At 38.1% G+C, this 27,438-nt stretch overlaps 1 protein-coding gene across 3 annotated transcripts; it reads left to right on the forward strand.

Moving 5' to 3' along the window:
* Positions 1-355: 355 nt before the first annotated feature.
* On the forward strand, positions 356-27,299 carry TSG101 (tumor susceptibility 101). Of its 3 annotated transcripts, XM_044425721.1 has the most exons (10): positions 367-538; positions 3,322-3,406; positions 4,066-4,131; positions 5,697-5,860; positions 6,385-6,511; positions 9,869-9,935; positions 11,402-11,499; positions 24,512-24,714; positions 25,212-25,451; positions 26,848-27,299. In XM_044425721.1, exons 1-10 carry the CDS (start codon positions 497-499, stop codon positions 26,935-26,937), a joined length of 1,182 nt encoding a protein of 393 aa, XP_044281656.1. In that variant the 5' UTR covers positions 367-496; the 3' UTR covers positions 26,938-27,299. The 3 variants fall into 3 exon arrangements, with proteins under 3 accessions (XP_044281654.1, XP_044281655.1, XP_044281656.1); XM_044425719.1 differs by lacking the exons at positions 24,512-24,714; positions 25,212-25,451; positions 26,848-27,299 and adding an exon at positions 13,499-22,279 and having other exon boundaries at positions 356-538; XM_044425720.1 differs by lacking the exons at positions 24,512-24,714; positions 25,212-25,451; positions 26,848-27,299 and adding an exon at positions 13,502-22,279 and having other exon boundaries at positions 356-538.
* Positions 27,300-27,438: the final 139 nt, after the last annotated feature.

Below are 27,438 nucleotides of genomic sequence, written 5' to 3' on the forward strand. Positions count from 1 at the left end.
CAACCAAAGAAGAGGTGGTGGAGCACAGCCAGACCCCGCGCCGGTCCGTGGCGAGCGGGATGCAGCCCCCCTCCCCCCATTGACCGACAGGATATCTGTGGACTGGTGGTTGAAAACCACTGCTCTAGCATGTTCCTCCCCACCAGCATAATGCAGGAAATTGACAACAGGAACATCCGTCGGGACACACTTTTATTGCTCCAGTCACCCAAACCTAAGATCTCGAATCAAAGAGGGAAAGTAAAGCGCCCGCCGCACAGCTCTTCCCACCGCATCCTTGGAGGAATAAGCGGCCGGCCTCGCGGGACTGCGTGTGTCCAGCTGCCGGAAGTGACGTCGCGCTGTGTCGCCAAGCGGAAGTGGAGGAAGAAACTATTGGGAGAGGGGCTGGGCAGGGTTGGTCCTCGCCCGGGAGTTGGAGTGAGGGCCCGCGCGGGCGGGGAGCAACGATCGCTACCCCCACCCCGGCCGTCGGCGGGGAAGAGTCATCGCCACCATGGCCGTGTCAGAGAACCAGCTGAAGAAAATGCTCACCAAGGTAAGACCCGGCCGGCCAGCGAGCCCCTCCCAGCCCACTTGCATCCCAGCGCAGCCCTGGCTCTCCGCAGCGCCTCCCCCCCCCCCCCCCCCCCCGCTTAAGGCCTCAGCTCCGGCTCGCTTTTTCCTCTTACGGCGGGGGAGGACGGCGATGTGGACGTCTCCTCGCTCCCCTCTCATGAATAGGCCTCCTGTCACCCGCGGTTTCTGTTTCTCGCTGCTGGCGAAATATCTTCGCCTCCGCGTCAGTCACGAGTAATTGAGGCTGGCTTTCTGGGATTGGCATAATCCTGTGGGCCAAAATGGTCCTGCAGTGACCAGCGGAGGACTGACGGAAATATCCCTCTCCCGGCCACAGTATGTTTCCCGGGTGCTCAGCGCGCTGAATCGAATTCTTCAGGTCGCTCTGACTATAAAAGAATGTAGTCGGACTACTGTGACGTCTGCTCAGGTGTAAAATAGGTGCTTCCTTTTCCTCTTGTGGATTTTTTCAAGATCTTTTCCTGTCCTTTCTCGCTCCCCTTAAAGCTAGAATAGCCTGTCCTTTAAATGAGCAACGCAGGTTCCGAACAAAACTTCAGTCTCCAAGGAGTACAGGGCACGACAAAGACAGTGCTTAAGGATTTTGAAAGTGTGCCTAAACAGACATTTAGTGGCATAGTTTTTCTACATTTGAAAGCTGTCCTTGTAAGAGCAGGTGCACAGAGATGGTATATAGACCCATGGAGTAACTGATGTGTTACTGTGAAGCGAATATGATCGGACTGCAGGGACTTCTTAAAAATTAAGGTGTCCGTTCTGTTAATATCAAAACAATGTTTTTTATGATTGATGTACCTGTGCTCACTGATGTATGCATCTTTAGTATTACTGAATATTAAGGCACATAAAACAGCAACCTCTCCATTCTCGTGAAGATGCTATACAGAGGGCACTGTTTAATAGAGTAGGCTTTGATGCTGAAGAAAAAGGGAGAAATCTCTGATAATCTGGCAGAGACAATTTCTGTGAGAAGTTGACTGCACTTTTGAGGGGGATTTGGCTCAGTTTCCCCTTCAGATCACAACCTACTCAGTCAGAAGAGCTCCCAGCTGTCTGCATAGGATTTTCAGGGCACTGGAGGGGATTCCATAGGAAGGGGCAGTGAAGTCCATTTTTACCTTCTCCATTGGATGTCCTTATGTCTGGATTCAACCCATTAATTTTAATGGAAGACGTATTTATTTATTGAAGGCATTTTTATATCCTTCTTATTTAGTCAATGACTCTCAGGACAGTTTTCAACATACTAAAAATTAAAAGCATTACATATACTGGTAGACAAATTTAAATAATCACAGGATAAAACTAATAAAATATCACATTAATAAGAATAATTCAATATACAATCAGAAATATAATACATTTATAATCTAAATCAATAATTCAAAGGCAAATTAAACAAATAACCCCAGTGGTACATGAAATAAATGAGCTAAAAAGTTCATATTACTGTTAAAATACTGTGAAAAGAAAAAGGGTTGGCCAGACATAGAAAGGTTTAGTGTGGGTGCCAGGTGTACCTCTCTGGAAAGCTAGTTCTACAATTAGGGCACCATAACTGAAAAGGCCCTTCTCCAGATAGTCACCTTCCTTATATCCTTCACAGGAGGCTCCTGGAGAAGGAACTCAGATGATGTCCTTAGGGTCTGGACAGGTGTATATGGCAAGTGTTGGAAGTGTTTCATTCTGTAACTGAAATCAGTAGACCAAGAGGTATTCACTTTGTTTGGATAGTGACTACCACTAATGTGATTTTAAAGTTTACCTATTAATAACCAACTGGTTATCAAGTTTCACATCTGGAATTTAATTAATTGGCTTATATGTTATAAAAAGGTAATTATGAAATGTTGTTGAGAAGTAAAAGTGGTTATGTATTTATATAGTATTTTTATTTCTTGTTGCACTTGCACATGTTGTAAGGAAATCTAGTGGAAAAGTCAATTCTTGTTTATCATTTTGCCAGTTTTTAAATGTAAAGTAACAAAATATCAAAGATAGTGCAATGCAATGCAATGCAGATAGAATTAAATAATGCACTTAGAAAATGAATTTTAAGAATGTATACAAACTGTATCCAATTGTCCTGCCTTGAAGTTGTTTTAATGCTTACATCAGTTCTCCTTTATAAAATAATGCAGAGTGCCATAGATTATAGGTTAAAATTCAGTGTGTTGTAATATATGTCTGGTGAATCAACTTATTTGCAGACTAAGTTCCATTTATCTCAGTGGAACTTGAATTTCAAACTAAATCCTATGCATGCTTGCCATGTGCAGTTCTTTCCGTGCCAGCTGTGAGAGGGGAAAGGGATCTGAGATTGGAGCAATTTTCTGGCATTACACTTGGAATTCATCCCATTCTATGGCTGGCTAGGAGCTAGCTGGTGGCCATAGGACTGTGTTGCCCAATACTTTTTTTAGATTGTTTTTAATTAATTGGGTTAATGAATATTACTTGTACAAGTACTTTCTGGCAGTTGAACGCTTTTCATTTTTCTTTTTTAAATTCATTTATAGCCTGATTTCTGCAAGAATATATAAAAAGTAATTTATACTTATATAAATAAATTAGGGATGAATTTTTATTTGTTTTAATATTGTGACAGAAGGCCCTACCATGTTGTTAGTCAGCTCTGCATAATGAATTTTAAGTGAGTACATCAATAGCTCACAATCTAGTCAGTGGGACTTGGTTATAGTGGCATTTTAAGCTTTACAAAATTGTTTCTGTTTTTCCTAGTACAAGTACAGAGACCTAACAGTTCAGGAGACTGTCAGTGTTATTGTCCAGTACAAAGATCTCAAACCTGTAATGGATAGCTATGGTGAGTTCTTTTTTATGTATTGTGAACTATATAAACTGTCACTTGAATAATATATTTAATTTTTCATATGTTCGCCTGATTTAGAGTGTTTTTGCTGACATTCAGCTATCTTATATCAGTTTCTTATCAATAATTCATATTGCACATAAATATTTTTTATTTTGAAAGAGAAATAAGAGCTCCTAATTACTTGGATTTGAGATGCATTCTTCTGTAAAATGCTGATTACCTTTTTCATTTGGTAAATATTGTCAAAATAACATAGATGTTAAGAAATCATGGTCTTGTTTAGACAATTACTTTCTGTTGAGGTTTTATTTTGAAGGTTCTCGTTATAGCTGAAGCAGTTTTTAAAAACAACTAATTTTCTTGAACTTTATGCATATTGTCATGTAATAATTTATATGACAACATGTATAACAGCTGCATTTGTCTTAGTTCCTTGAATTATACAATGACAATCTGGCTATGTATCCAAAGTGTGTTTGATACATAGGCATTTCACATGTATAGGGCTGTTTATTCTTTTTCTTATTTCTTTTTCTATTATATGGAAAACATTGTGAGAAAGAGTCATCTGAGATAATGTATGCATTTTAACAGTATATGCACAGTTACTGTGAATTGACTATAAAGATGTACATAATGCTTTTTTCTAGTTTTTAATGATGGTACATCAAGAGAATTGATGAGCCTCACTGGAACCATTCCTGTAAGTTACAAAGGTATGTATATGTTTTGGGTAGTTTATGTGTAGATTAAATGAAAATATACACATTTATTATAATCAGTCTAGTTATTGTAATCTCTTCTTAGTGGTAACATTATATTTTTGTGTTCTGTAAAATTGGAGAGACTTCTATATTTTGTCATAATTGCATTTCTTGAATCAGTAAGTGTGATGTAAATAAAACTGAACCATAGACTTAATAAATTCTAAAATAACTTTTAGCACTCAAAGTAATTTAAAATTCTGAGTTTCTTGATAGGGTGGCACTCCAAGACAGAATCGGTTAGGATACTAGATACCTGGTACCAGTCTTTTCTTTCATGCCTTTGTCCAGTTTCGAAAGATAGGGTAAATTTAGGGTAAACAAGTGTATTTTGCATAATAGTGTTTCTCTCAGGTGATATATTAGGCCCCAGCTTGAGCCAGTTCTTAAGATACTGTTAGCTGACTTTGAAGCTCAAAACTAATCCTTTGACTTGCTCCAGGAAACACGTTGATAAAAGGTAGTGTAATATCACTAGCTATATGTTTCTATCTCCTGCTCAATAACATCCTCATTGGCTTGACTTGTACAACCCAGCAGCCAACCATAGCTTGATTTGTCTACATGGGCTGTCACAGCCATCCAGTCTGGTATGACTTGTCAAGCTGTGGAATCCCGAGCAGCAGAGGTTGTTTGAGGATTAGGCAATTTGCAGGTAGCACAAAGCTTGTTTTAGGGTTAGTTGAGGTTTGTCAAATCTCTAGATTTTCCCTTCCCTTTCTAGATTACAGGTATCTGCTGTAACATAACACCCACTGTGGATTAATAAGCTACAGTGGGCTGTTGTATTGTGCGGGCCATAAAATACCTTATAAAGGCCAGCATGTCAAGGACAGACTGGGTGTTACCAGCATCCAAAGGACAAGTTGGTTCAAGGCCCTTCTAGTCATGGCAATCTCTTTACTATGATTTTACATAGTAAAATCATCAATCAGCTTAAACTTGATTGAGTTGGAATGCAGCTTTACCCAAAATAGGCTGGGTGGCTAGTCTGAAATTACTTGAACTCCCATCCATCCTCTATCTTATGCTTCAGTTTGTTTACCTTCATCCTTTCCTGAACTGACGCCCCCCAGTAAATCACTGTAGCTCACAGTTTAATAGTCAGGTGAGGACAAAAGGAATCACTTTGTGCAGTCTGTGCAATGTATTACCATGTTCCGTGAAAGCCACTCATGTGGATAGTACTGAAATATATAAGACAAAATCATGGAGTATAGATCTAATGGTTATTGGTCAGGATTTTTAAGTACATTATATGCAATGCAACTTTGAGTAATGCAGCCTTTGAATTTATGAGGTGGCTGTTGTCACATATGGCTTGTGAGTTTCCAAGGGCAACAAGGTGGTGATTGTTAGAAGTAGTATGCTCTCAGATGTACTTTGGTCAAATGAAGACTGTCAGCTTGCATTTATTAATTATTATGCATTAGAAAAGTTGCAGCAAGTAACAGCGTTATCATATGTTGCCAAAGGAAAACTTAATGTATTCATTATGCTTTTTAAAACCTTTTCAGGTAACACATACAATATCCCAATATGTCTGTGGCTATTGGATACATATCCATTCAACCCTCCAATTTGTTTTGTTAAACCCACTAGTACAATGACAATTAAAACTGGGAAACATGTTGATGCAAATGGCAAGATATATCTTCCTTATCTCCATGAATGGAAACATGTAAGTACCATTTTAAAAATGTTAACATAAGTCCTGAATCATTTCCCCATTTAACTAACATTTTATTTAAGTCTTTGTTTTCATCCTCGGCTCTTTGATACAACAGAAAGATGTGGCCTTGCAGATCGGAGGCCTCTACTGAGAAAAATATTAGCAATCTTAAACAGTGCTAATAATGTTAATACTTTTCTCATGCTTGCACTGCTGTTATAGATTCACTACTGAAGTAAATTCTACCACAGAGTATATTTTCAGTCATTGCCATTGTCTATAATTGGTCTAGGTTATTGACCAGGGCTCACATTCTCACCAGCACTTTACCAGTGATATGTTGCCCTTTTAATTCTTAATTGTTTGTTCCTGATAACTGAATTGGTATAAACTAGACCAAGATCTATAAATAGTAGGAAAGAGCTGACACTCAGTAACTGACTAGGTAATGCATCTATTGTCATTGTTAATGGACAGCTATGCTGTCTTTGTAGGAGAAAAAAAATCAACTCTCTCTTCTTTTTTAACTCTAGCCGCTATCAGATTTGATAGGATTGATTCAAGTTATGATTGTGGTGTTTGGAGAGGAACCTCCAGTATTTTCTCGGCCTACCATTTCAGCACCCTACCCATCTTACCAGGCAACAGGACCACCTAACAGTAAGCAACTTCTAGTACTTACACATGCAAATGAGTAACAATGAGAACGAGCATACAGATGTTTAATTGAAAGCTTCCAGTTATTGTGGCATGTGTCTGTGCTAACTTCTGAAAGTATGGTTCTTCGTCGTGGCCTCTGTGCATCACACACATGGGTGCTGCGCTTGCGCAGTGCCTAGGCCAGAAGTTAAGGGTGTCAACAACAACAACAATACAATTTCTGTGCTCTCCTGGTACTCCTACAGGCTGGTGTCTTTCAAAGTTGTGTAGTGCAGAACTTCAGAGAACTTAACAGCAGAAGGTGTAGAACTGATTCTGTATACCAAGAGCCAGTGTGGTGTAGTGGTTAAGAGCATGGGACTGGGACTCAGACGAACTGGGTTCTAGTCCCCACTCAGCCATGGAGCCAACTGGGTGACTTTGGGCCAGTCACAGACTCTCTGCCCAACCTACCTCACAGGGTGGTTGTTGTGGGGAGAAGATGGAGGAGGAGAGATGATGTAAGCTGCCTTGAGCCCTTTGTAGGAAAAAGGCAGGATAGAAATCAATCAATCAATCAATCAATAAAAATCGTTCCAGATATAGAACACAGACTATACGATCTGTTGCAATTAAGCAGCCAATTAGAATGTACTGTCTAGGGTTCCTTTGAGTGGAACTCTTTTCATGGGATAAACCTCCTGGAGGAAAGAAGCAATTTCTGCAGTTCCTTCTTTCCCCTATGGCCCCCTCCCTCCTCTCCTGAAGACTGCTCCAGGGGATTGTGAGAATAGCTTGGGCAATGTTCTTGGGAGATACAGTGGAAAGGGGGAACTGGAGAATATCTCATTACCTCCTTCCTGCCATGAAATTTGCTGCTGAATCTCAGTCTCTTCTGTGAACAGAAGGAGCCCTTTCATTCATGTCATTAGTAAGCGGAGAAGAGATAAGTTGTAGTACACAATGGCATCAGAACAGCAAACATGTTTGCGAAAAGACTTGTAGGTGAAGAAGTGAGGCTTTTCCATTCCCTTCACTCATAAATGTCCCCCAACCTCATTCCATTTTCTTGAACTTTCCTGTTCCCTAATTGTTGTGTGTCTCTCCCCCCCACCCCTTGCATAGAATAGTTCAGATTCCCAGCTCCAGTCCACTGCACTTCCCAGCGGGTGTGAAAAGAACTAGGTGGGCTGCTTTCTGAGATTGGAAAAGCAGCCTTGGAAAGATCAGAGGTTGGTAATCGGGAAGAGGTGAGAAGACTGGGGCAGCAAGAATACAAGGTACTTGAGGGTGCAAAGCCTCCCCCTCTGCAGAGAATAGCCATTTAGCAAAAATGCAGCATGGGAAGAGCAGGGAGACAAAGGATGCTTATGCTGCCCTTCCGCCTCTGTACTGGATGCCCGTAGCCCTCTGTGTTTGAAGACTGTGATCATTTTAGAGGATTGTGCCTTAAGTGCATACATTTTTGTCATTTAAATTGCATATTTTTAGACTGCTTTTTGGGGTAAAAAACCCTCTGAAGATGGTTTCATAACAGAATCCTGTGCACTTTTACTCAAAAGTAAACCTGCCCTGATTATTATTATTGACAGTTACAGACCTCCGGAGCTAGTGACCTTGGATATGCCATATGAGTTAAAACTGTCATATAAAAATTGTAAGAGTGATTGTATATAGAATTTTTTTAAAGATAGGAGACATGCTCTAATGCAATAAACAACCTGCTGATAAATAATAATAGAAAGATACTTTTTTACTCTTGTAGTTGAATATACTATTGGGATAGGTAATTTGCTCTCAGTGATTATCTAAAAGACAAACTCTTTTTAACAATACTTATTGCATGTGCTTGAGAAGATAAGTGAAAAAAACCCCCAATATTAGAGGTTGCTATTTTGAGATTAATATGATGAAGAAAATCAGGGTTGGTGATGACTTTCTGACTGAGGTCAGGAACTAAACTTAATTAACACTTAAGGACTCCTACAGTACAAGAATTTACTTTGATTGTGAGGAAAAGGTGTTTTGATAGCTGTTCATGTTTTTAATACATTTTCCTGTATAAAGCTTTCTCCTGCCTTTCCTCCAAGCAGCCCAAGATGGCATGTGCAAAATCTTCCTCCCAGCCATTTTTCTTCACAGCATTCCTGTGGACTGGGTTAGGTAGAGTCCGTGGCTTGGCCGAGTAAGCTTCATGGCTGAGTGAGGGATAGAACTATGGTTTCCAAAAGCCCCGTCCAACACCAACTGTTGCAGCATACTTGCTCCCATAAGGGTTTACTAAATTATCATACTGAAATCTGCTCTATAGCACAAAAATCTGTCAGTGGCAGATCTGCCTTGTTAAAAATTTGAGGATAGTTTAATTTCACTTTCTTTCAGACCTTGCAAAAGTTATTTCCATTACTTTTTTTTAACAGCAACAGAGATCAAGTGAGAGAATTATCTCTGCCAGTAGGTGTCAGTCAAGTATAGTTGAATCTCCAGCTTTACCCCCTGAAGTGCTTGTGAGCGTGAAAGTAATGCAAACTATAGAAGGCTTTCTTTGCTTTTAGAGGAAACATCCAAAAGCCATAGGACAATGTTTTTATTATAATCAAGTAGGGAGAAGCTCTCAGGGTCTCTAAAGCCACCAGCTGGAGGTTAAGGAAAAGGGGTTAGTATAGTGAGAGAGAAAGCTGTGCATAATGGGAAAGCCCTGAACCACAATTTATCACAAGGTGGAGGTAACATGTAAACTTAAGGTGTCTCCTCCAGCTCCCAACCACCACCACTGCCGGCCGCCACACATTCAGGTGGTTTTTCAAAGCAGCAGAGGGAGCTTACATGATGGAGGAAGGGATGGGAAAGGAGTTAAGGAGACTTCTCCTTAGTTAAGGAGATTTCAGGTTGCGTGACACTGGATCCAACTTTTTTAGCCTTTCAAGCAGTCTTATTTGGATAGATTGGCAGTAAATAGTTAATTCAAATATGTCAAGATTTTGCTTCATTTTAATCAAGTTCTGTTCATAAATCCATTTTGAATAAAGGAATCCACTTCTGTGGTTGCATACACTTGGAGAAAGGGAGTAAAGAGCACTTTGCCAGTTTGTGTGGACAAAAACAAAGCATGGTAAGCAAAGGATAATAAAGTTAGGATCTGCTGGGGCCAGATGGGAAGACTCTAGGAACTCTTGAGTCCCTGGATTACTGGTTGCTTAGTCTGAAGGCAGGGTATTAAAAATACATGTTTTCATTTGCTTAAATGTGGGTTATTAAAAGTCAATTTTAAGACTGCAGAAGTTATTAAAAGTGCTTAGTTCTAAAAACTAGATTTCACTATTAATGACCAACACTATTCTAAATTGTTAAAATGTCCAAAATTTTTGTTGTGCTCAGCTTCCTACATGCCAGGTTTGCCAAGTGGGATGTCTCCTTTCCCTCCTGGACCCCTTGCTAACCCAAGGTATGGCTATTTAAATCTATTTCTGCAGTAGAACATCTGTCAGTGATGGGAGTATGCTGTGTTGCGTTTTGGGCCCAGTTTGGATACAGCATTCAGTGCCATTGCAGCGGGAGTGTCTAAAGAAACCTTAGACTTTCTGTCTGTGATCATCTTATCATTGTGCAGATAAGGAATCTTGCCTTGTCTCTCCCTCAAAAGCTGGAGTCATAAGTCAGTAACAAACTGGATTATGACTCTGGTTTATTGGTGAACAGATGAACCAGTTCATCTACCATTTCCAGATCTCCATATGCTAGGTCTGAAAGGGAAACATTAGCCTGAAGGTGTGGGAGTTCCCCCATTTAGCCTGCAGAGACTTGTTCTCCCTGCACAGCTAGGCTTGCGAGCTTAAGCCTGTGGTGAGGTAATGTTGAAGCAGAGCCAAGCCAAGCCAGTTTTTTCACCACTGGAAGGAAGCATGGGGTGGACAAAGCCAACCCAACTGTCTTACAGGTGGACTATCCATCTGATGCTTCAACTGGAATGACGTTGCTGCATGTAATATTTCCTAACTGGGGAGAGCCTATATGCAGCAAAGCACTGGGTAGACCTAGCATATATTTGTTGAGGACCAAATTATATCAGGGCTATGGTCCCGTCCCTAGATATTATTTGTCCCATGGGAGGCCAGATGAGAGATTCATTTGACCCTGCACCACACTCTGGTTCCCACCCCTGTCCTATGCCTCTAGATCTTTTGGCATGCAGCTCCCATCAGCTCTAGCCAGTACTTCTAGTGGTGAGGAATTGTAAACACAAACATCTTTTGCTTATCCCCTGTCTGTGTGATTGGTCACCCATCCAGCATGTTGGCAGTTTCATGGGAGAGTCAGCAGTAGAGAAGAAAGAAGGTGCCGGGTGACATGCAAAACCCTACCTCCTTCTCTGTGCATAGAGGCTATTCTTCTGGGCTAAGAACTACTTCTGTTGGATTGCTTACTTTGTACCTTTTAGCTATTGACTAGTGGCAGTAGAGTGAAACAACTGTTAGGTTTGTTTGCAGATGGCATAGACTTGTGTGCCACAAATCCCACATGTGTAAATTTTGCCTTCCTTTTTTAAATGTCCTGTGGCATGTTTGCCTGCACTTTCCTTCTGTTGAGTGCTTAGTAATTCATATCTGCCCTCACCTTACACTTTGTAGTCTGTGTTGATAATTGGTGCAATGAACTGCAACTAGCAGGAACTACGAAGTATGTGAAGCTAACTATACATTCTTGAAATTTAATGAGAATTCGGTATTTTTATGATGACAGCAAACTTTCATTGACTTAGATTTCATGCTGATAAATTTATCTTCATCAGCTGGCTTTATTTTTCCAATTCTGGTTTTTTTAAAAATTCTAAACTGTTGAAATAAAACAAGATTGCTTATTGTTATATAATAAATAAGTAACAGAGGTTTTTCTTTCCTTTCTTCTTTCAAGCGGTTTCCCAAACTATCCTTACCCTCCCCCGAGTGGACAATTTCCAGCAACAACTAGCACGCCACTCTACCCTTCTCAGCCTCCTGTAACTACTGTGGGTGAGTAACTTCATGTCAAAGGTAGAGGATAATCTTTCTTACAATAAATATGCAGCAAATGGTGTGTTTCTGAGAAGGTCTTTCATTTTATTACAGTCAGGAGAAGTAAAATATTATAGTAAAAACATTGTTTGATTATGCTTTAGCTGCATATGTTGTAGGTGTTTTTCCTCCCTCATTTGATCTATAGGTCAACTTTTAACTACATTTGCTTTTTCACTCTTCAAGAGACTTCATTTTTATTCAATGGCTCTCCATAAGGAAATTCATATGCATTTGAAAGTATGATGCTTGAAGGTCCAAAATGAATTCAAGCCAGAAAGCAATTTGAAAAATCCTGCATAGACTTCTGTTCTCTAATCTCTTTATTCCAATGGGCTGATCTTGTAATTAAAAATCTTTAGAAGATGAGAGACTGTTTAGCCGCACTACTAAACACAGGAGGAACTTGAAGAAAATGAATATGCGGACACAAGAGCAAAGTGGCAAAGCCAAGTGGTGATACTACAACCTATTTATGAACCTTTTGCTGAGTCAGCTGACGATGGTGAACAATAACTGCAGATGAAGTGAACTGAAGATCTTGATCACTGCTGAAAATCTGTTTTGAGCATGGAATTAAGTGGAATTGGACTAGCTGACTCCTGATATGTACTCCACTACACTATCAGACTGCCATTTCAGCACTTTTAACATATGCGTGATGCAAGTATCGAAATATCATTACAAAAATAGCATGGAATCAACAACCGTCGTGGACAGATATCTTTATAAACATTTTGGGTTTTATCCAAAGTTTGTTTATATGTAAGCTAAGGATGCAGGTCAGAAGCTATCATTTCCTTTTGTTTTTAGAGAGGATCTTGGGAATTGAGAGATTTACTCATCTGGACTAAGTACTGTAAACTATTCACAGTCCTTTTCATGAAAAGAGTCCTAAACATTAGAAAGCGATGGCCAAGGTGTACTTCCAAAGACAGTGGTAGATGTCTTTGCTTCCAGCAGATATAGTTAATAAGCTAAAACTACACAACATACAACAAATCATTAGAAAGCAAATATTATTTAGGCCAGAGCAGAATGCAGGAAAAGCTTCCCTTCCTGTTGTTGTTTGAATGCCACACTGTATATTTGAGCTGCAAAAAATTTCAATTTCATTAAAATGCAAGAATTATTGGAGAATTTTTAAAAAAGTAATCTAGTTTTGGATATCTGCAGTGTTGTTTGGATTTAAATTGTTGTTTGTCTAAAGTTAGTAACAGGCAGTCTCTGTACTGTAGACTTTCTAGAATTTTATTTGGGAAAATAATTTAAAAGTTGAGGTGTAATATGGCAACAAAAATAGTGACTCCTTAGGAAAAGCGGAGAAATAGATGCACACACATTTAATTTACATGCCGAATTAAATAAAAAATCCTTCTGCTTGCAATGATTTTGCAACTATTCCATACCATTCCTGATGAGCTATATTGCTACTCAGATTTAATGGTCTCAGCTTTCTATGCTGGTTGGGCTACTTGAAAAGCACGGATTTTCTTTTACCTATTTCTCTTGACCTTTTGTTAGTTTTTGGAACACTCTGGAAGACTGTGGCACTCTGTCACCTGTCACTCTGAATGGAAAGTTTTCTTGTCTTAAATGTTCTATCAAGATCTCAAGCTGTGTTAGCACCTCCATCTGGCAAAGTTGCTCTTCTGAAATCAGTCAAAAGGAGATACAGATGTGGATTTCTTTCCATTGGTCTTACAACTTGGATATAGGTATTTTTACCTGTAAACTTCATACACCAGCACATTGCAGAGGTTTTGAAAGCATATTCAGATCGAGTTGGCCCTATGGATCATTAAGCCATACGTTTTGGCATAGAGACATCGGTCTTATGCTCTTATTTTGTTTTTACATGGAATAATACAGAATAAAACTACCTGGGTAAACTTTTCAGAAAGTGCTTGGGCCACAAAGTTTATGAAGCATTAATGTATGTTTGTTCTCTTAATAGCAGATGGCAGAAGAAAGCAGAAACAGGTATGGATTTGTGGTCATTCTTATGTTTTCTGGGCAGAAAAACGGGCACTTGAAAGAAGCTTTGGCACACAGTTGGGCATTCGACTGGATGATGCCAAATTACACTGGCTAGGAAAGAGTGGCATGACATGGGATCAGTTAATACCCACCCTGTTGCATACACGACGGCGCCTAACAGATCCTGATGTGCTGGTGATCCATCTAGGAGGAAATGACCTGGGAACAGACAGAAATGTGGATATAATAAACCAAATGAAGAAAGATTTAGGACATCTTAAACAAATATTCAAGAATACCATTTTGGTCTGGTCTAATATTGTGCCTCGCAAAGTATGGAACCAAGACGTGCCTCACAGAGTGATGGAGAAATGTAGGAAAAAAGTCAATCAGGAAATTGGCTGTTTTATAGAGTATATCGGTGGGACTGTGATCAGACATGATTCACTTGTACCAGAGTCTCCTGGATTGTTCCATCTAGATGGTGTCCTCTTGTCTGAAAGTGGCACAGATATCTTCAATCTTGATTTACTGAGTGCTTTGGAAACTCTCATCTGACTTTTGCTTAAGAAGTACAATCACAGCAGCGTTCAGTATCATCAAGTGTGGCAGCACTTTGCGGATAGAGATCACTAGAAGATGATAGACATTGTGTTAAAATGGAATTTACTGGTAGTGGAATTGCCCTGTTAGTATGGTGATTGGTAATTCAGTTGCCTGTGGCATTGGCCTGCAACCACTACAGCAAGTCATTTGCTCCTATATTTAGTTGTTTTTAAAGTTCAGTTCAGGTTTTTTTGCTTTGAATTCAATTTAATGTTTGCTTAAAGACACTGGTAAACAGTTTACTCCCTGGTTGATTTTTCACATCCTAAAATACTCAGGGAAATACAGAAATGATACCAATCTAGAGTAATAACTTATAATAACTTATAAAGCTGTTTTGCATGCATAGCATCAGCAGTCATAATTGCTGGCATTTAATATTACACTTTAGTACTTCAGAATTACATAACTTTGAAAGACATGAGGCTGACTTAGGTATGGTAGGCAAGTTGGTTGAAATGCTAGGCTTCTTTTGTTACAGAATTCTGAAAATACACCATTAGTTAAGTTTGTTTAACCACTCTGCTTCGCAAGTTCTTACCAATATACCTGGTCCATTTCACATTCCTGGGTTAATAATAAATTATAGTTTATTAAGTCAAGAAGAAATATTGGGTCCATACACCTAATATTGGGTCCTTTGCCCCTCTCTACTTTGCTTCTTTTTGAACTTTGATCCTGGTCTAAATCACAGGCACTTTTTGGTTATGCCTGAAATGGAGAGCTGTGATTTAATATCGGTTTACGAATCAGAATCAATCCTGGTTAGTAAACCAATATTAAGCAATAGTTCCCAGTTTCAAACAGAACAAGAAACAGTGACTGAAAGAAACCAGGATTTAAGTGTCAAAAGCAGTATGTAAAAAGATGTAGGGTGCATGGGCCTAGTTCTTGTGCCTGGCTTACCCCTGTTTACTAAGACAGCAATACAAGTCTGAACTTGTATTTAAGCCATTGTTGTTTAATGCAACAATTAATATTAAATGTGCTTATAAAAGAGATCTACTCTTATGTTTAACATTGTGTGCAATCCTATGCATGTTTAAACAAAAGAAAGTCCCGGCATTTCCAGTTGCAGAAAGACCCAGCATTTCTCAGCCATCCCTAGTGGGTGGGGAATGTTGGGGCTTGTAGTACTTTTTTCTGTCTAAACATGTGTGCTTAATCAGTTTGTGTAAATTTAGATGCTGATAATTTAAAATATTAATCTAGATGGTCCCACTGAGAAACTGTGCATGCGGAATTTTATTATATGGACCATCCCATTCATTTCAGTAGTAGGAATACATCCACACATTCATTTCCGTGATAAGATCCAGATCCATAGAAAAACGTAATTGTGGAGCTGCTTTATTCACTGAAACACATGAAGTTATTTCTGGAGAGGGAGCCTTTAAGCCCCTCTTGGACCTCTTGTGCTTGGCACAGCATTCTGTGTTGCATGATAGACTTAAATGTTGAATGTTCCCATATCATGCAGTACATCTTTTGTAAATCTTTATACAGCAATTATGGCACTTGTAAGGGATTTTGTCATTTTAAATGGCAGACACTGTTGTTATGACTTTTATCATCCCAGATTAACACACCGTGTACACTTCTGAGATCTTGTTTGTAGAGTAGCTGTAGCAGTTGCAAAGGCGGCAGAGATAGCTAGGGTTTTTGAAGAATGTTTTAAAGATAGTATTCCTGTCAAAGGTGAAGGTATTCTTGTGAAATCTGTTTAAAATGGCATGCATTTTAATGATCTACTTGCCATCAAGCTGTTAAACTGTTTGACGGTGTCTCTAAGATAGTTGTACCATTTTTTTTTCATTTGGGATTGCTTTGTCACCTTTTCCTAGCAAAAGGCAGTTCTGTATCAGAATCTGCATTTAAGTATAATGTAATAGAACTACAATTTTTCATAATTTTTGGTAGGCATAAATGACAATAAATAAATACAGGGAATTGATTGCACATTTATTTTAAACTTTGTCATGTAGTTAACAGTTCTTCAGATGAGTATGCTGTAAAGGAAGTTGCACAAGGCAATGTTTTTGGTCTTCAGGTTGTGATTTCCAAAAGAACTGATTTTATATAGTACTGTGCCTTAACATTCCTTTCATAAGCAAGAGAGAGCTTAACTTCAACAGCTTATTTTTCTCTGAATCTAAGTCACTGTTCCGAAGAACTTTAGTTGATTCTTCACAGTCATGTCTTTAAATGACCAAACTTTCCAAATCTGCTAAGCTTCTTGGAGGTGGACTTTGGAAGCTACAGTTCAGCACAGACAAGAACTGGAATGTGGGACTATGGGAATAGAATGGTAGAAGATGGATGAATGCTACATCTACTAGAAATGAGCTTCAGTGCGACTTTAAGATGAAGACCTTCAAGCTGATTATTTGTATGTAACTTCTCTGCCTCTGAAGCATTCTACCAGGATGAAGAAAATGATATAGCCATTGGGAGGGACTAAGATGAAAATCTTCATATCTGTGGAGTGATCCAGCTCTTTCCAGTGAGGACATACCAATGCTTATTAGTGCTCACAACAGACTACATTTTCTGTACTCATTTGTAGTAGGGCCTTTAAGTTCCAATATTTTGGCAGGACCTGCTATTTTTCTACTTTATTTATGGTGGAGAATGTTGTTTGATTCATCTAATTTGTATGACTTGGAGATTTGTGTTTTAAAAATAAAATATGGGTCTTTATTTTCTAGTCCTTATGTGTTATATTAGTGAGGACATAATTCTGGTTGATATTAGTTATTTTGCTTAAAAAAAACTTCTTGAAGAAAGATTTTTTTCAGGCTGCTAACCGTGCTGTGCTGAAATGTCACTCAGTCTGCTATTAGACATGCCAGATTTGTAATACTTTCCCTAACCTTTATTTAGGATACATAAAAATAATGCAGCCATACTTAATATTATTAAAATTAACTGGTAATAGCCATTGGTCATTATTTACCCCAATGGCTGAATCCAAGCCATTGGTCATTGAGTGCATATAATGGCTTGGATTCAGATTTTCTCTTGTGTGAATGGAAATAACATTCCACTTTTGTAAGGCAGCCTCCTGATATACATCTCACACTGTTCTGGGGGGTTCCCTTATACTTAGGCACTGGAGGGATACAACAGAGTCTAGTGAAAAAGGAGTAGGAAAATCCTGTTGTACTCATGTAGTTCAGCTTGAACATTTTCAGATGTAAGCTACTTGTTTTGTTATACACATCAAAATTAGAGAAGCAGTAAGCACTACTGTTGAGTATTAAGTGCAATTACTCATCACCAAGATGTACTATTGGAAATCGCTGAAACAAAGTGCATTGTGCATTTGTGAATAAGCAACCGCAATGGTCAATGTAAAGTTTGCTTTTATATTTTATATTGTTAGCTAATAGCTTTTCCCTTGTTCACCATTTTGACTTGCCAAGATGGTCTTCCAAGACCTTAGTTCTTGCTGGAATATTCAAGTTTCTGGTGACACTTGTATACAGTGCTGTACATGGTAACATCTTCCACAGGATGTCTTGGTTTGCAGACTTCTGTTTAACCTGTGGGGTAAGTATCACTTTTATGTAGCTGAAATAGAATCGCCTTCAAATTCTAAGAACATCAGTAAGCTTTAAGGTGAATTATTTAGATAAAAACCATATTGGTATTGCAAGTTAATTGCTGATGCTAATATGGGCAAGGTTCCAAACTGGGAAGCCATGTTCCCTTGTTCCTCATGAGCTTGCATTTTGGTTAGTCCAGCAAGCTTTGGTTGCTGCCACTAAAAGGATGGAGTCAAAATGAGGGCTCATGGCTCAGTTGTAGAGTATGTGCTTTCTGTGCAGAATGTCTTGGGTTCAGTTCCTGCAATTCCAAGTTAAAAGGATCAGGTAACAGGGAAAGACCTTTGCCTGAGACCCTGGAAAGGAGCTGTTAGTTCACAGTAGACAGTACTGGACTGGTCATGGGTTCCATATTTGGGCAGAAGCTCTTTTATGATACTTTGAGAGTTTGCCTGTGAAATAATGGAAATATCTCAGTGATACCTATTATTGTCCCCCTAGGGCTAATCATGCTCTTTAGAATTAAGTCTCATGAAATAAGCACCTTTAGCACTTACAGTTAGTACAGAGTTGATCTTTAATGTACCATTCTGACATAAAGTTGTGGTGTGGCAGGTTTCAACCTTAGGTGCCTCTTGAAAGTATCACTGCTTATTCTCCTATCTTTTCTGTTGTCTGTTCTAGATTAAAATTTCTGTTTATTGAAATTTAATCTGAATATATAGAAAAAAGGAAATTGCAGTTACATCCAGAAAGACTTTGTTAGGTTTTGTTAGCCTAGTCTCCTCAAACATGGTGCCGTTTAGATGTTGTGGACCACTGTTCTCATTTGCCTGTGGCAGATGGGAGTTAAAGTGCACAATATCTGGAGGACAGCACGTTGGGGAATTTTGTGTTTAGTTTGTGCTTTATGTTGTATTTTTTGTCTTTAGAATAAGACTTAAGATGACGTTATGTTATTCTGAAACTAGATTAAGTATTTTGCATCTTTGATTAACGTGTGCAGGAGATGAGTGTTTGTGATCGCTTGAGTTCTGTTTTGTTCTGTTTAGCCTATAGGATAAGAGAGCATAGAAGCAAAGAAATGGAAGAGCTCTTAAGTATATCATCAGCAAAGAATAATTTGTAGTCTTAGGGATATTTAGAGCAAATACAGGCTGCAAATCCTGTACACAAAAGATATTCAGAATCCATCACCTTATGGCATTTTAGGCTTAAGCCATACTGTCAAGGAGCAAGAGCATTTCAATCCAGAGCAGTCTTAGTTAAAGGATAGATAATTTGGACTGATGTAAAGTTTATTTCCTTTACATTTTTATTCTCAGAAAGAAGGGCTTATTACTTCAAGAAAATAAACCAAGTAATTTATTAAGGTATTAACCTCAAGGTGTTCAATACTGCAGTCTTAATGCATATTCAGATGGAAAATATTCTATAGTCCCAGCGTTCCCTAGCCAACTGAGGAATGCTGGGAATTGTAGAACCTTTTCTGTCTGAACATGCATAGGATTGCATAATTGAGTTTTTGTGGGTAACACTTTATCTGAACAAAATTGCTGATCTGCTCTAAAGGGCTGGTGTGCAGCATTGTTTGAAAAAGTGAAAATTGCAGACTCACCATTGGGGCCCTGTATTGGGGGGCCTATTCAAATCAAATGATTCTTCTTAAATTGCCTCTCTGTTCAGGCAAATCTGGCACAACTAAGCCGATTTGATCTATGTAAACTTCCACATCCTAATGTTAATACTTTGTTTGGTGTCATCCCACTACCAATAATTAAGATTCACTGCTGGGTTATAACAGCAATGCACAATCTCTTTTGAAAGTTATATACAATATTTCACATAATAGTTATTTCTTAGTGACAAAGATTTTTTTAAAAATCAGCTGCTTCCACTGCCAAATCCAGCCTTGGCTTTTCCTTCTGATTCAACTGCTACCCTGCAGTACTGTAAGGTCATTTCTGAAACCAGACTCTTTATGGCAAAGGTTAAATATCTTGAGTGCTAACTGGAATAAATGGCTATGTGCCATTAAATTGCCTCAAAGGGTGTCTAATTATGGAAGTGATAGAAAATGTTAAGGGTTCATGCTCTTGAAGGAGCTCTGTAAACCATTATCGTTTCCCTATATGAGTATGTGGTGATAACTTTCCTTAGTCTTTGCACTTTTACAATCCATTTGCACACACATAATATTTCTGATGTGTTCTTGCTTTAAGTTGTGGACAGAGCCTTCAATAAGTAAGCAGTTTTGTCCAAGAATGTGTAACTGGTTCTAAGTTTTGAGTATTTGTAGTGTACACTATTTATGTTATATGTGATTGCAGAAAAAACTTAGAACCCATATCTCTACAGTATTTTGTTTTGTGTATTGGCTTTTTGGGAGCATCTTTTGGGTTGTGATATCTCTATTTTGAACAATAGTTGACTGCTTTAACATGTGGAACAGCTAACTTGCTTGGGCTGTGTGCATTTGTTTTGCTATTTGTGTATACTGTATTCTAAAAGCTTTTCTGTAGGCCCATCTTTTTCTCTTGCACACTGGCTTGGTTCACACAAACAACCCAACAACAAACCATTGATTTTCTTCATGGTTAGCAAACCATGGTTTATTAGGTTCAAATATCCTGACAAGCCATGATTCGAGAATAACCCATACTAACCCCAACTCAACCCTGAGTGTGAATTATCATGTTGTGTGCACCTAGTCAGTGTAATCTTGGATTGCATGCTTACAAATAGGTGCCTTGAGTAAGGTGCAAGTTCTGTGAGAATACAAGCAGATTCCTGTTTTCTTGTATTTAGTTGCATTTTGTTTTAATCCAGTGCTTCTTGAACTATTGCCTTTAGAAGTGGGAGGAGCATAGACAGCCTCATGTTAGACACATTGGAGAGAAGCCACAGCTATGTTCCTGCTTCAGAAGCTTGCCAGAAATCATATTGATGAAATATCCATAATAAATAGAGAAAGCATATTATTGACCCTGGCTAGTCAAACCAACCACTTGTGCTGTTTTATTCCTTTGATTAATGAGGCAGGAGACGGAATGGACCAGAGGAAACTTTCAGAAGGACCAGAGGATTAACAAAATATTTTAAGTCACTTTTTGAAAGTGTCTTCACGCTTTTGGTACTTAGAAGTCTTTATATGGAATATAAAATGTTTAATCAACACAACAATAAAATGAAATTCTTTAAGAACAAGTTTGAAAAAGGAGCAATAGTTTCAGAACACAGACTTTGGATCTTGAAAATGTTAAGTAATTCACAGGAAAATGTCACAACTTAGGGCTAATTTCCATAGCAAGCACTGCAGTGTATAACTTTTGAAGTAGATAAAAACACAATATCTGGATGGAACATGACTCATCAGAGCTGCAGTCTCTACAGTAACTTGGCATGCTGCTCTCAGTATAACTTAAGGTGTGAAACATTCGTGTCTTTTAAAGGCAATGTGCAAGGCTTCTCTGCTCTTCCTACTGGAAACAGCATTTTAGTTTTGTATTCATATGATTTCCTGATTTAAATAGTAGTAAGGGAGCAAAATTTGGATAGTAATCTTCAGTGACCAAAAAGATTCCAGCTTTCTGTGCTAAGTGGCTCAGAAATTGCTAAAAATAATTGTACAAATACTGGTTATCATCATCATGTTTAGTAAATCCACAAAGGGCCATTGCTCTTAATGAATTTTACACATCTGCTGCTGCCCAGTCTAAAGCCTTGGTTTGAGAAGGGTAATGGGCCAACTGTGTGCTAATATATTATAATATATAAAAGAAACATCAGAAATTCACAGAATATCCATCCTAAGCCTAGTAGAATACTTGTTTTAAATTACCCATTTTTCCTGTCATGTAGAAACTATGCAAGTATTATTCTGTTAAAGGAATTTTCATTACATTTTCCTGACAGTTAAATCAGTCGAGAGGAATTAAAATGTTGTATCTTGATTTACATGAACACATTTGCTTAGATCACCAATCACTCTTATGTCACTTTGGCTAACTAAAACCGGCTATATTAATGCTGCTAATGCACTTTTTTATCCACAGTTTGCAGTTCACACAAACCATGTGAGACTATATTTTTCCTATATACAGTGTTACAAAGTGATGACCTTAACTCTTCCCATCACATTCACTGACAAAAGGTAGATATATTAGAAAATGTAATGAGTACTATGTACCATTTTGCCCTCGGTCTTTGCAGTTTTGAAAGCCTAATAGTTTGAGCAGCAGTTGATGCTTACAAAACTTCCATAATACTTTTTTTAAATGCTAAGAGAACATAGAATTAAATATCCTGGCTGTCATCTAAATTTTAAATCTGACTTGTGTTTCTCATTTTCTAGTCACACTAACATTTAAGTAAACATTTTAACTCCAAATTCAATGTTTATATTTAATGGGAAGAATGAATAGTCTGTCTAAAAATGCTTCATTAGCTAGTCTTTGTTCTACAGATGCTGATCCATGCTCATCACTTTCATATTGGAGCTTAAATAAATTCCTTATAAATACTTTATTTGGATGAGCATCATAAATTGTATGCTTCTAGCATTAAGTGCCAAACAAAGCTTGCTTATTTCCTTTTTTTTTTTTTTTTTTAATTTTTTTTTTTTTTTGAGTTATAAATTTTTTTTTTTTTTAAATTTTTTTATAAAAAAATTTTTTTTTTTTTTTTTTTTTTTTTTTTTTTGCACATGTTCATTCTTCAGAGTAATACATGTACTTTAAGCTTAAAGGGTTACATGAAAAAACATTACTTATCAGAATATGAAAGGGAAGATATTTCTCTGTGGGTTAAGCATATTTTTTCAGTATATTTCTGGATGGGATGCAACCTAGAACCCTCTGTTCTGTAAGAATGTCTTATTATTGTTTTTGTTGCAATTTTAATATAATGGAAACGTAATACTGTCAATGTTTGGAGACTTTTGGGGGCAGAAATCTATTAGAAGAAGCTCTGGAATAAAACATTTCCATGTTAAATCAGCAATGTGCAGAATTCTGAGGTATGCCAATGTTTTTGTATTAAAAGAATGTTTAGTTTAATTGACTTAATTTGTTATTCAGAAGGATTTTTCCTTGTTGGCCACCAGTTCTCAGTGCTTTTTATATATGCCAACCATATATATTTTCAAGAGAAGAGCAGAGAGAATTTAGGGAGCAATGATCAACTCAGTAGACATTAACTTAGGACTATGAATTCCAACTGAACAGAAGTCCAAGAACCAGATGAACAACAGGAAAAAGAATGAATAAGAATTAATTGGTGTATGCTGAAATTGGTACGTGGACGTGAAATGCATGGAAATGAACCTAAAAATTCAAGATATACAGCTATCAATTTATTGCGAAGTTGAGAAGTCTATACTCATTAAAACTTCAGTGAAAGAAAAGGAAAGCAGGAAGAAAAACAGGCTGAAAATGAATGCTTTATTTTTCATAAAGTGAAGTCCCAAATTTGAAATAGGAAAATCAGATTAGAGACTGATCCCCAAAGATATTTCAACATGAAAATCTGACCAGAAGGAATGAATCAGCAGCAAGGCAGAACAGATCCAGAAACTACAGCACAAATCGACATTTTCAGTAGTTCTCTTGTCTTTGTTGATTGGACATAGAGTTAATGCAGGAGATCGACTGGTCAGGACATTACTGGGATGGACAATAGCATTATGACTTTTGCAAACTAGGTACTGTTTATAGTGCTGGGAACACCTTAAAAGGAAAAAAAGTGGACTGATAATTGTGAAAAAGGCTGTAATTCAGAAGAGGCATTTTAATAGTAAGAGCGTATGGATGGCAGCAAACTACATATGAAAACTGGGGGCACTTTGGTCTGTTAAGGTAAAATACAGTTTTAATACTAGAGTGCTGTTGCTAATTCTCGCCGGGTTTGAGATTATTGTGATGTGTGTGATTTGAACAATTTATGGAACACTTACCCAAACTCTCTCTGTAGATTACTAATTAAGTCATCACCAATTAAGATAATTAATGAAGGGCATTTATGTTTAATAAATGTCATACCTTAAGTCTAAAGGAACTCCTGAGACAGTTTTATCTGGGAGGAGTCAGTGAGAAAACTGTGTATCAGACTCTGTCATGTGAACTTGTAGATTGTACATTTGAAAGGAAGGATTTGAATAAGAAACACTTGTGCATGACAAAAATTTGGGAATATATGTCAAATGGCAATAAAAATTGCTGTGTAGTGTTTTATATATACCTCTATGACACATACAATGTAGAATAAAAATGTATGAAAAATAAAACAGAATTTTTTTATTTGCGGCATGTTACTTTGTTGCAATCATTCTTTTCTAACAAAGTTGCTTAAACTATTGAAGCTACTAGTCTCATAAAAACACACTCTTTTTCATAATGAAGTTTTAAATTTGAGGGTGTATCCATTTACCTCTGAATCATTCAGGTACAACTGGCTGGCCATTAAGCTTGAGTGTCTCATGGGAAAAATCTTTGTTCATGGCCTGTTTTTCCTACTACTGAAATAAATGAACAGATAAAAGCTCACTCAATGCTTGTTGCTCTAAATGCAAAATTCTGTGGAAACTAATTGGTTTTATACTTCACAGTTGCATTCTATGATAATAGGCAGGGCCTTAACTTAACGAGAGGAACAAATAGATTTTTAAGTATCCTGGAAGTTCATGGATACACCTTCTAATGTATAATTTCTGCACATTAATCTGCTATAATATTCTCTAACTTTTACTCTTAAAATACTTACAAATGTATAATCATATCCTACAAGTCACCTTAAAGATAGAAGGGATGATTCTGTGACTGTTGAATTTTATTCTGCAGGTTCCAGCAGGGATGGTACAATTAGTGAAGATACGATTCGAGCATCTCTTATTTCGGCAGTCAGTGATAAGTTGAGATGGCGAATGAAAGAAGAAATGGACCGTGCCCAGGCAGAGCTGAATGCCTTGAAGCGCACAGAAGAAGATCTGAAAAAGGGTCACCAAAAGCTTGAAGAGATGGTAACTCGCCTAGACCAGGAAGTGGTAAGCAAAATGAAGGACTAGATGGCCCCTTCTTTTCCCTTTTAAGCTAATCAACACTTGGGTGTGTCACTTTCTGCTTCTCTCTGAATAACAATGCAGGCAATTTTTGTTGCTCAGAGTGGCTGCAACTTCTCCTTTCCTTGTCCATTGTGCCTGCTGCTTCTGGCATGCAGTGGACAGCTGAGAGGCCTCCACTGTGTGGTGCGGAAAACAGTGCAATGGGTGGAGGGTGCTGTTAAGGTCTTGTTCTGCTTGTGGGCTTCCCACAGGCATCTGAGCAGGCACTGATAAATAGCATGCTAAAATAGGCCTGCCTGTAGAAAGATGGTAGGCCTTTGGTCTGATACTGAAATGTTCTTCTTACACTGTTTTCACACAGAAATGCTTTGAAAGGATTAAATATATAAAGACATTTAGTGGTATTTACATGAAATTTAGGATGCCGATTACGTGGATATAAAGTCATTTAAAAATAAATGTACCAACATGTGTTTTAGGCTGAAGTTGACAAGAACATTGATCTCCTGAAAAAAAAAGATGAGGAGCTGAGTTCTGCCTTGGAAAAAATGGAAAGTCAGTCAGAAAATAATGACATAGATGAAGTTATTATTCCCACAGCACCTCTTTACAAACAGATTTTGAACTTGTATGCTGAAGAAAATGCCATTGAAGATACCATCTTTTATCTGGGTGAAGCACTCAGACGTGGAGTTATAGATCTTGATATCTTTCTGAAGGTAGGTTTAGTTAAATATTAAATAAATATTTAGTTCTTTTAAATAAATATTAAAATAAATGCTCAGTAATCTGTATTTGGCATCGAACATGATTCTTATTGGTTTCTGTTGGAACCAATAATTGTCCAAGTTCTGAATGTTAATGCCTTTTGGAATCTGTTGTAGTGAAGATGAGAGAGGAAATACATGCAATGTCTGGTTTCCTTTTCCATGTCTCTCACATCATAATCAAAACTGTTGTAGAGCCTTTCACACATGACAACCAGAAAGCACAAGCCTGTGCTATGGTGAACATTGCTGAGCTTTCGCCTTTTGTTCTGCCCCCTCTCACCTCAATGTCTCTGTAATGTTCTGTCCACCTCCTGATTTCTGCTTTGAAAGCCCAAAGTACTCTCCCCTGGTTACCCACAACTCCCTGAAGCCACCTGCTCCAGTTCTACTTTCGAATACTTAGGGGCTGCATGGAACATATGTTTTGAGCATATCATTTCAAAGAGGTCTTCGTACACACGTACACTCTGCCAATTTTGTGAATAACTTACAACATTTAGCAAGATCTTTTCTTTGACTGAGCATCTGGTCAGGGCCAAGGCATTTAGCGACTCATAGAACAATCCCAGATGGTGATGGCTTGATTCTTAGTGGCTCCTGTTAAGCTCTGTGGAACAAAGTGAAAGCCATGTGGTCTGAGGCACAGTTGGCAGGGGTCAAAAAGCTGCGATCACCAGAGCAATTTCTCCAGGAGTCTCTGCGATGCACAGGTCTACCCTTTGCGCAGGTCCCATCCTTTACAAATGATTGTGCTATTAATTCTTCACATTTGCCTTCTACTTTTGGATACTTATTTCTTTATATATTACTTCTGATGAGCTGGATTCATTAAAAAAACAGTCAGTCAGAGGGCAAGCAAATGAACACAAATTTGGCCATTTAACAATGCATGTTGGTCTCTACTTCAGTAAACTAATGAATTTCAGACATTAGTTGATTGTTGGTTGGTAGTAATTGGATGTTTGAAAATATGGTAAGCTTGTCATAAAAATGACCAACATTTATTTTTCCAGTTTTACACTATGAGTATGCGCCCACCACCCTCTCGTTCCACAGCTAATGGCTTTGTGGGCTTTAGCTATTTAATGAGGAACTGATATTGCACATACTTTACCAGAGCCTTAAAATGTCACTGTGCAAGTTGCCAACTTAAACCCACTTTGCTTTGTATAAGTGTACTTGCTGCAATTGTATTCTTTTACTTTGCAAGAATCTGGACCTGATGCGCTAGGCAGTCATTTCAGTAAAGGAATTCTTCTTTCCAAGTGGTTTGGATCAAGGAAAAGTATGCAGTTTCTGTGTTATCATGCAGTTGATTTACTCTGGCCGTTTTCTCTCTTCTTAGCATGTCCGTCTCTTGTCTCGCAAGCAGTTTCAACTGAGGGCACTTATGCAGAAAGCAAGAAAGACTGCTGGTCTCAGTGACCTCTACTGACCCATGGTGCAAGGAGTGGTGCACACAGAAGTCGTATTCTGTTTTCTTTTTAATCCGTATGTGGCCAGAATAAGTTATTGCATCATTCAATTGTAAGAGACTTTGAATGGATAATATATTTTCTTTTTCATCTTTTTTGTAAGGACTAGCTTTTTATTAATGCACTTTCTATTCTCTGTAAACCTTTTGCATTGGTGAGTTGATGGCTGGGCTGAATAAAATGTGTTGCATAACATTTTTTCCTGTGCTCCAGACGTTTGTGCAGTGAATACGTCTGTGCTTTAATTTAACGTGTGGGATGCAGTTGGTAATATTTTCACTGTGTAGTGTGATTTACAATAAAAACAATACAAGTTATTAGACGGTGGGATAAGTGTGTCCTGTTATTTAAACATCAGTTTTATAGTCTAATCCCATGTGAATTTAGAGACATAAGTATGTCTAGAATTGCTCTTGAGTCAGCACCACTGGTACTAGGAATTTCTGTTCCTTCTCCCCCCC

Source organism: Varanus komodoensis, unplaced genomic scaffold, assembly GCF_004798865.1.
Source record: "Varanus komodoensis strain SLA01 unplaced genomic scaffold, ASM479886v1 scaffold16, whole genome shotgun sequence".
NCBI classification, from domain to species: domain Eukaryota; kingdom Metazoa; phylum Chordata; class Lepidosauria; order Squamata; family Varanidae; genus Varanus; species Varanus komodoensis.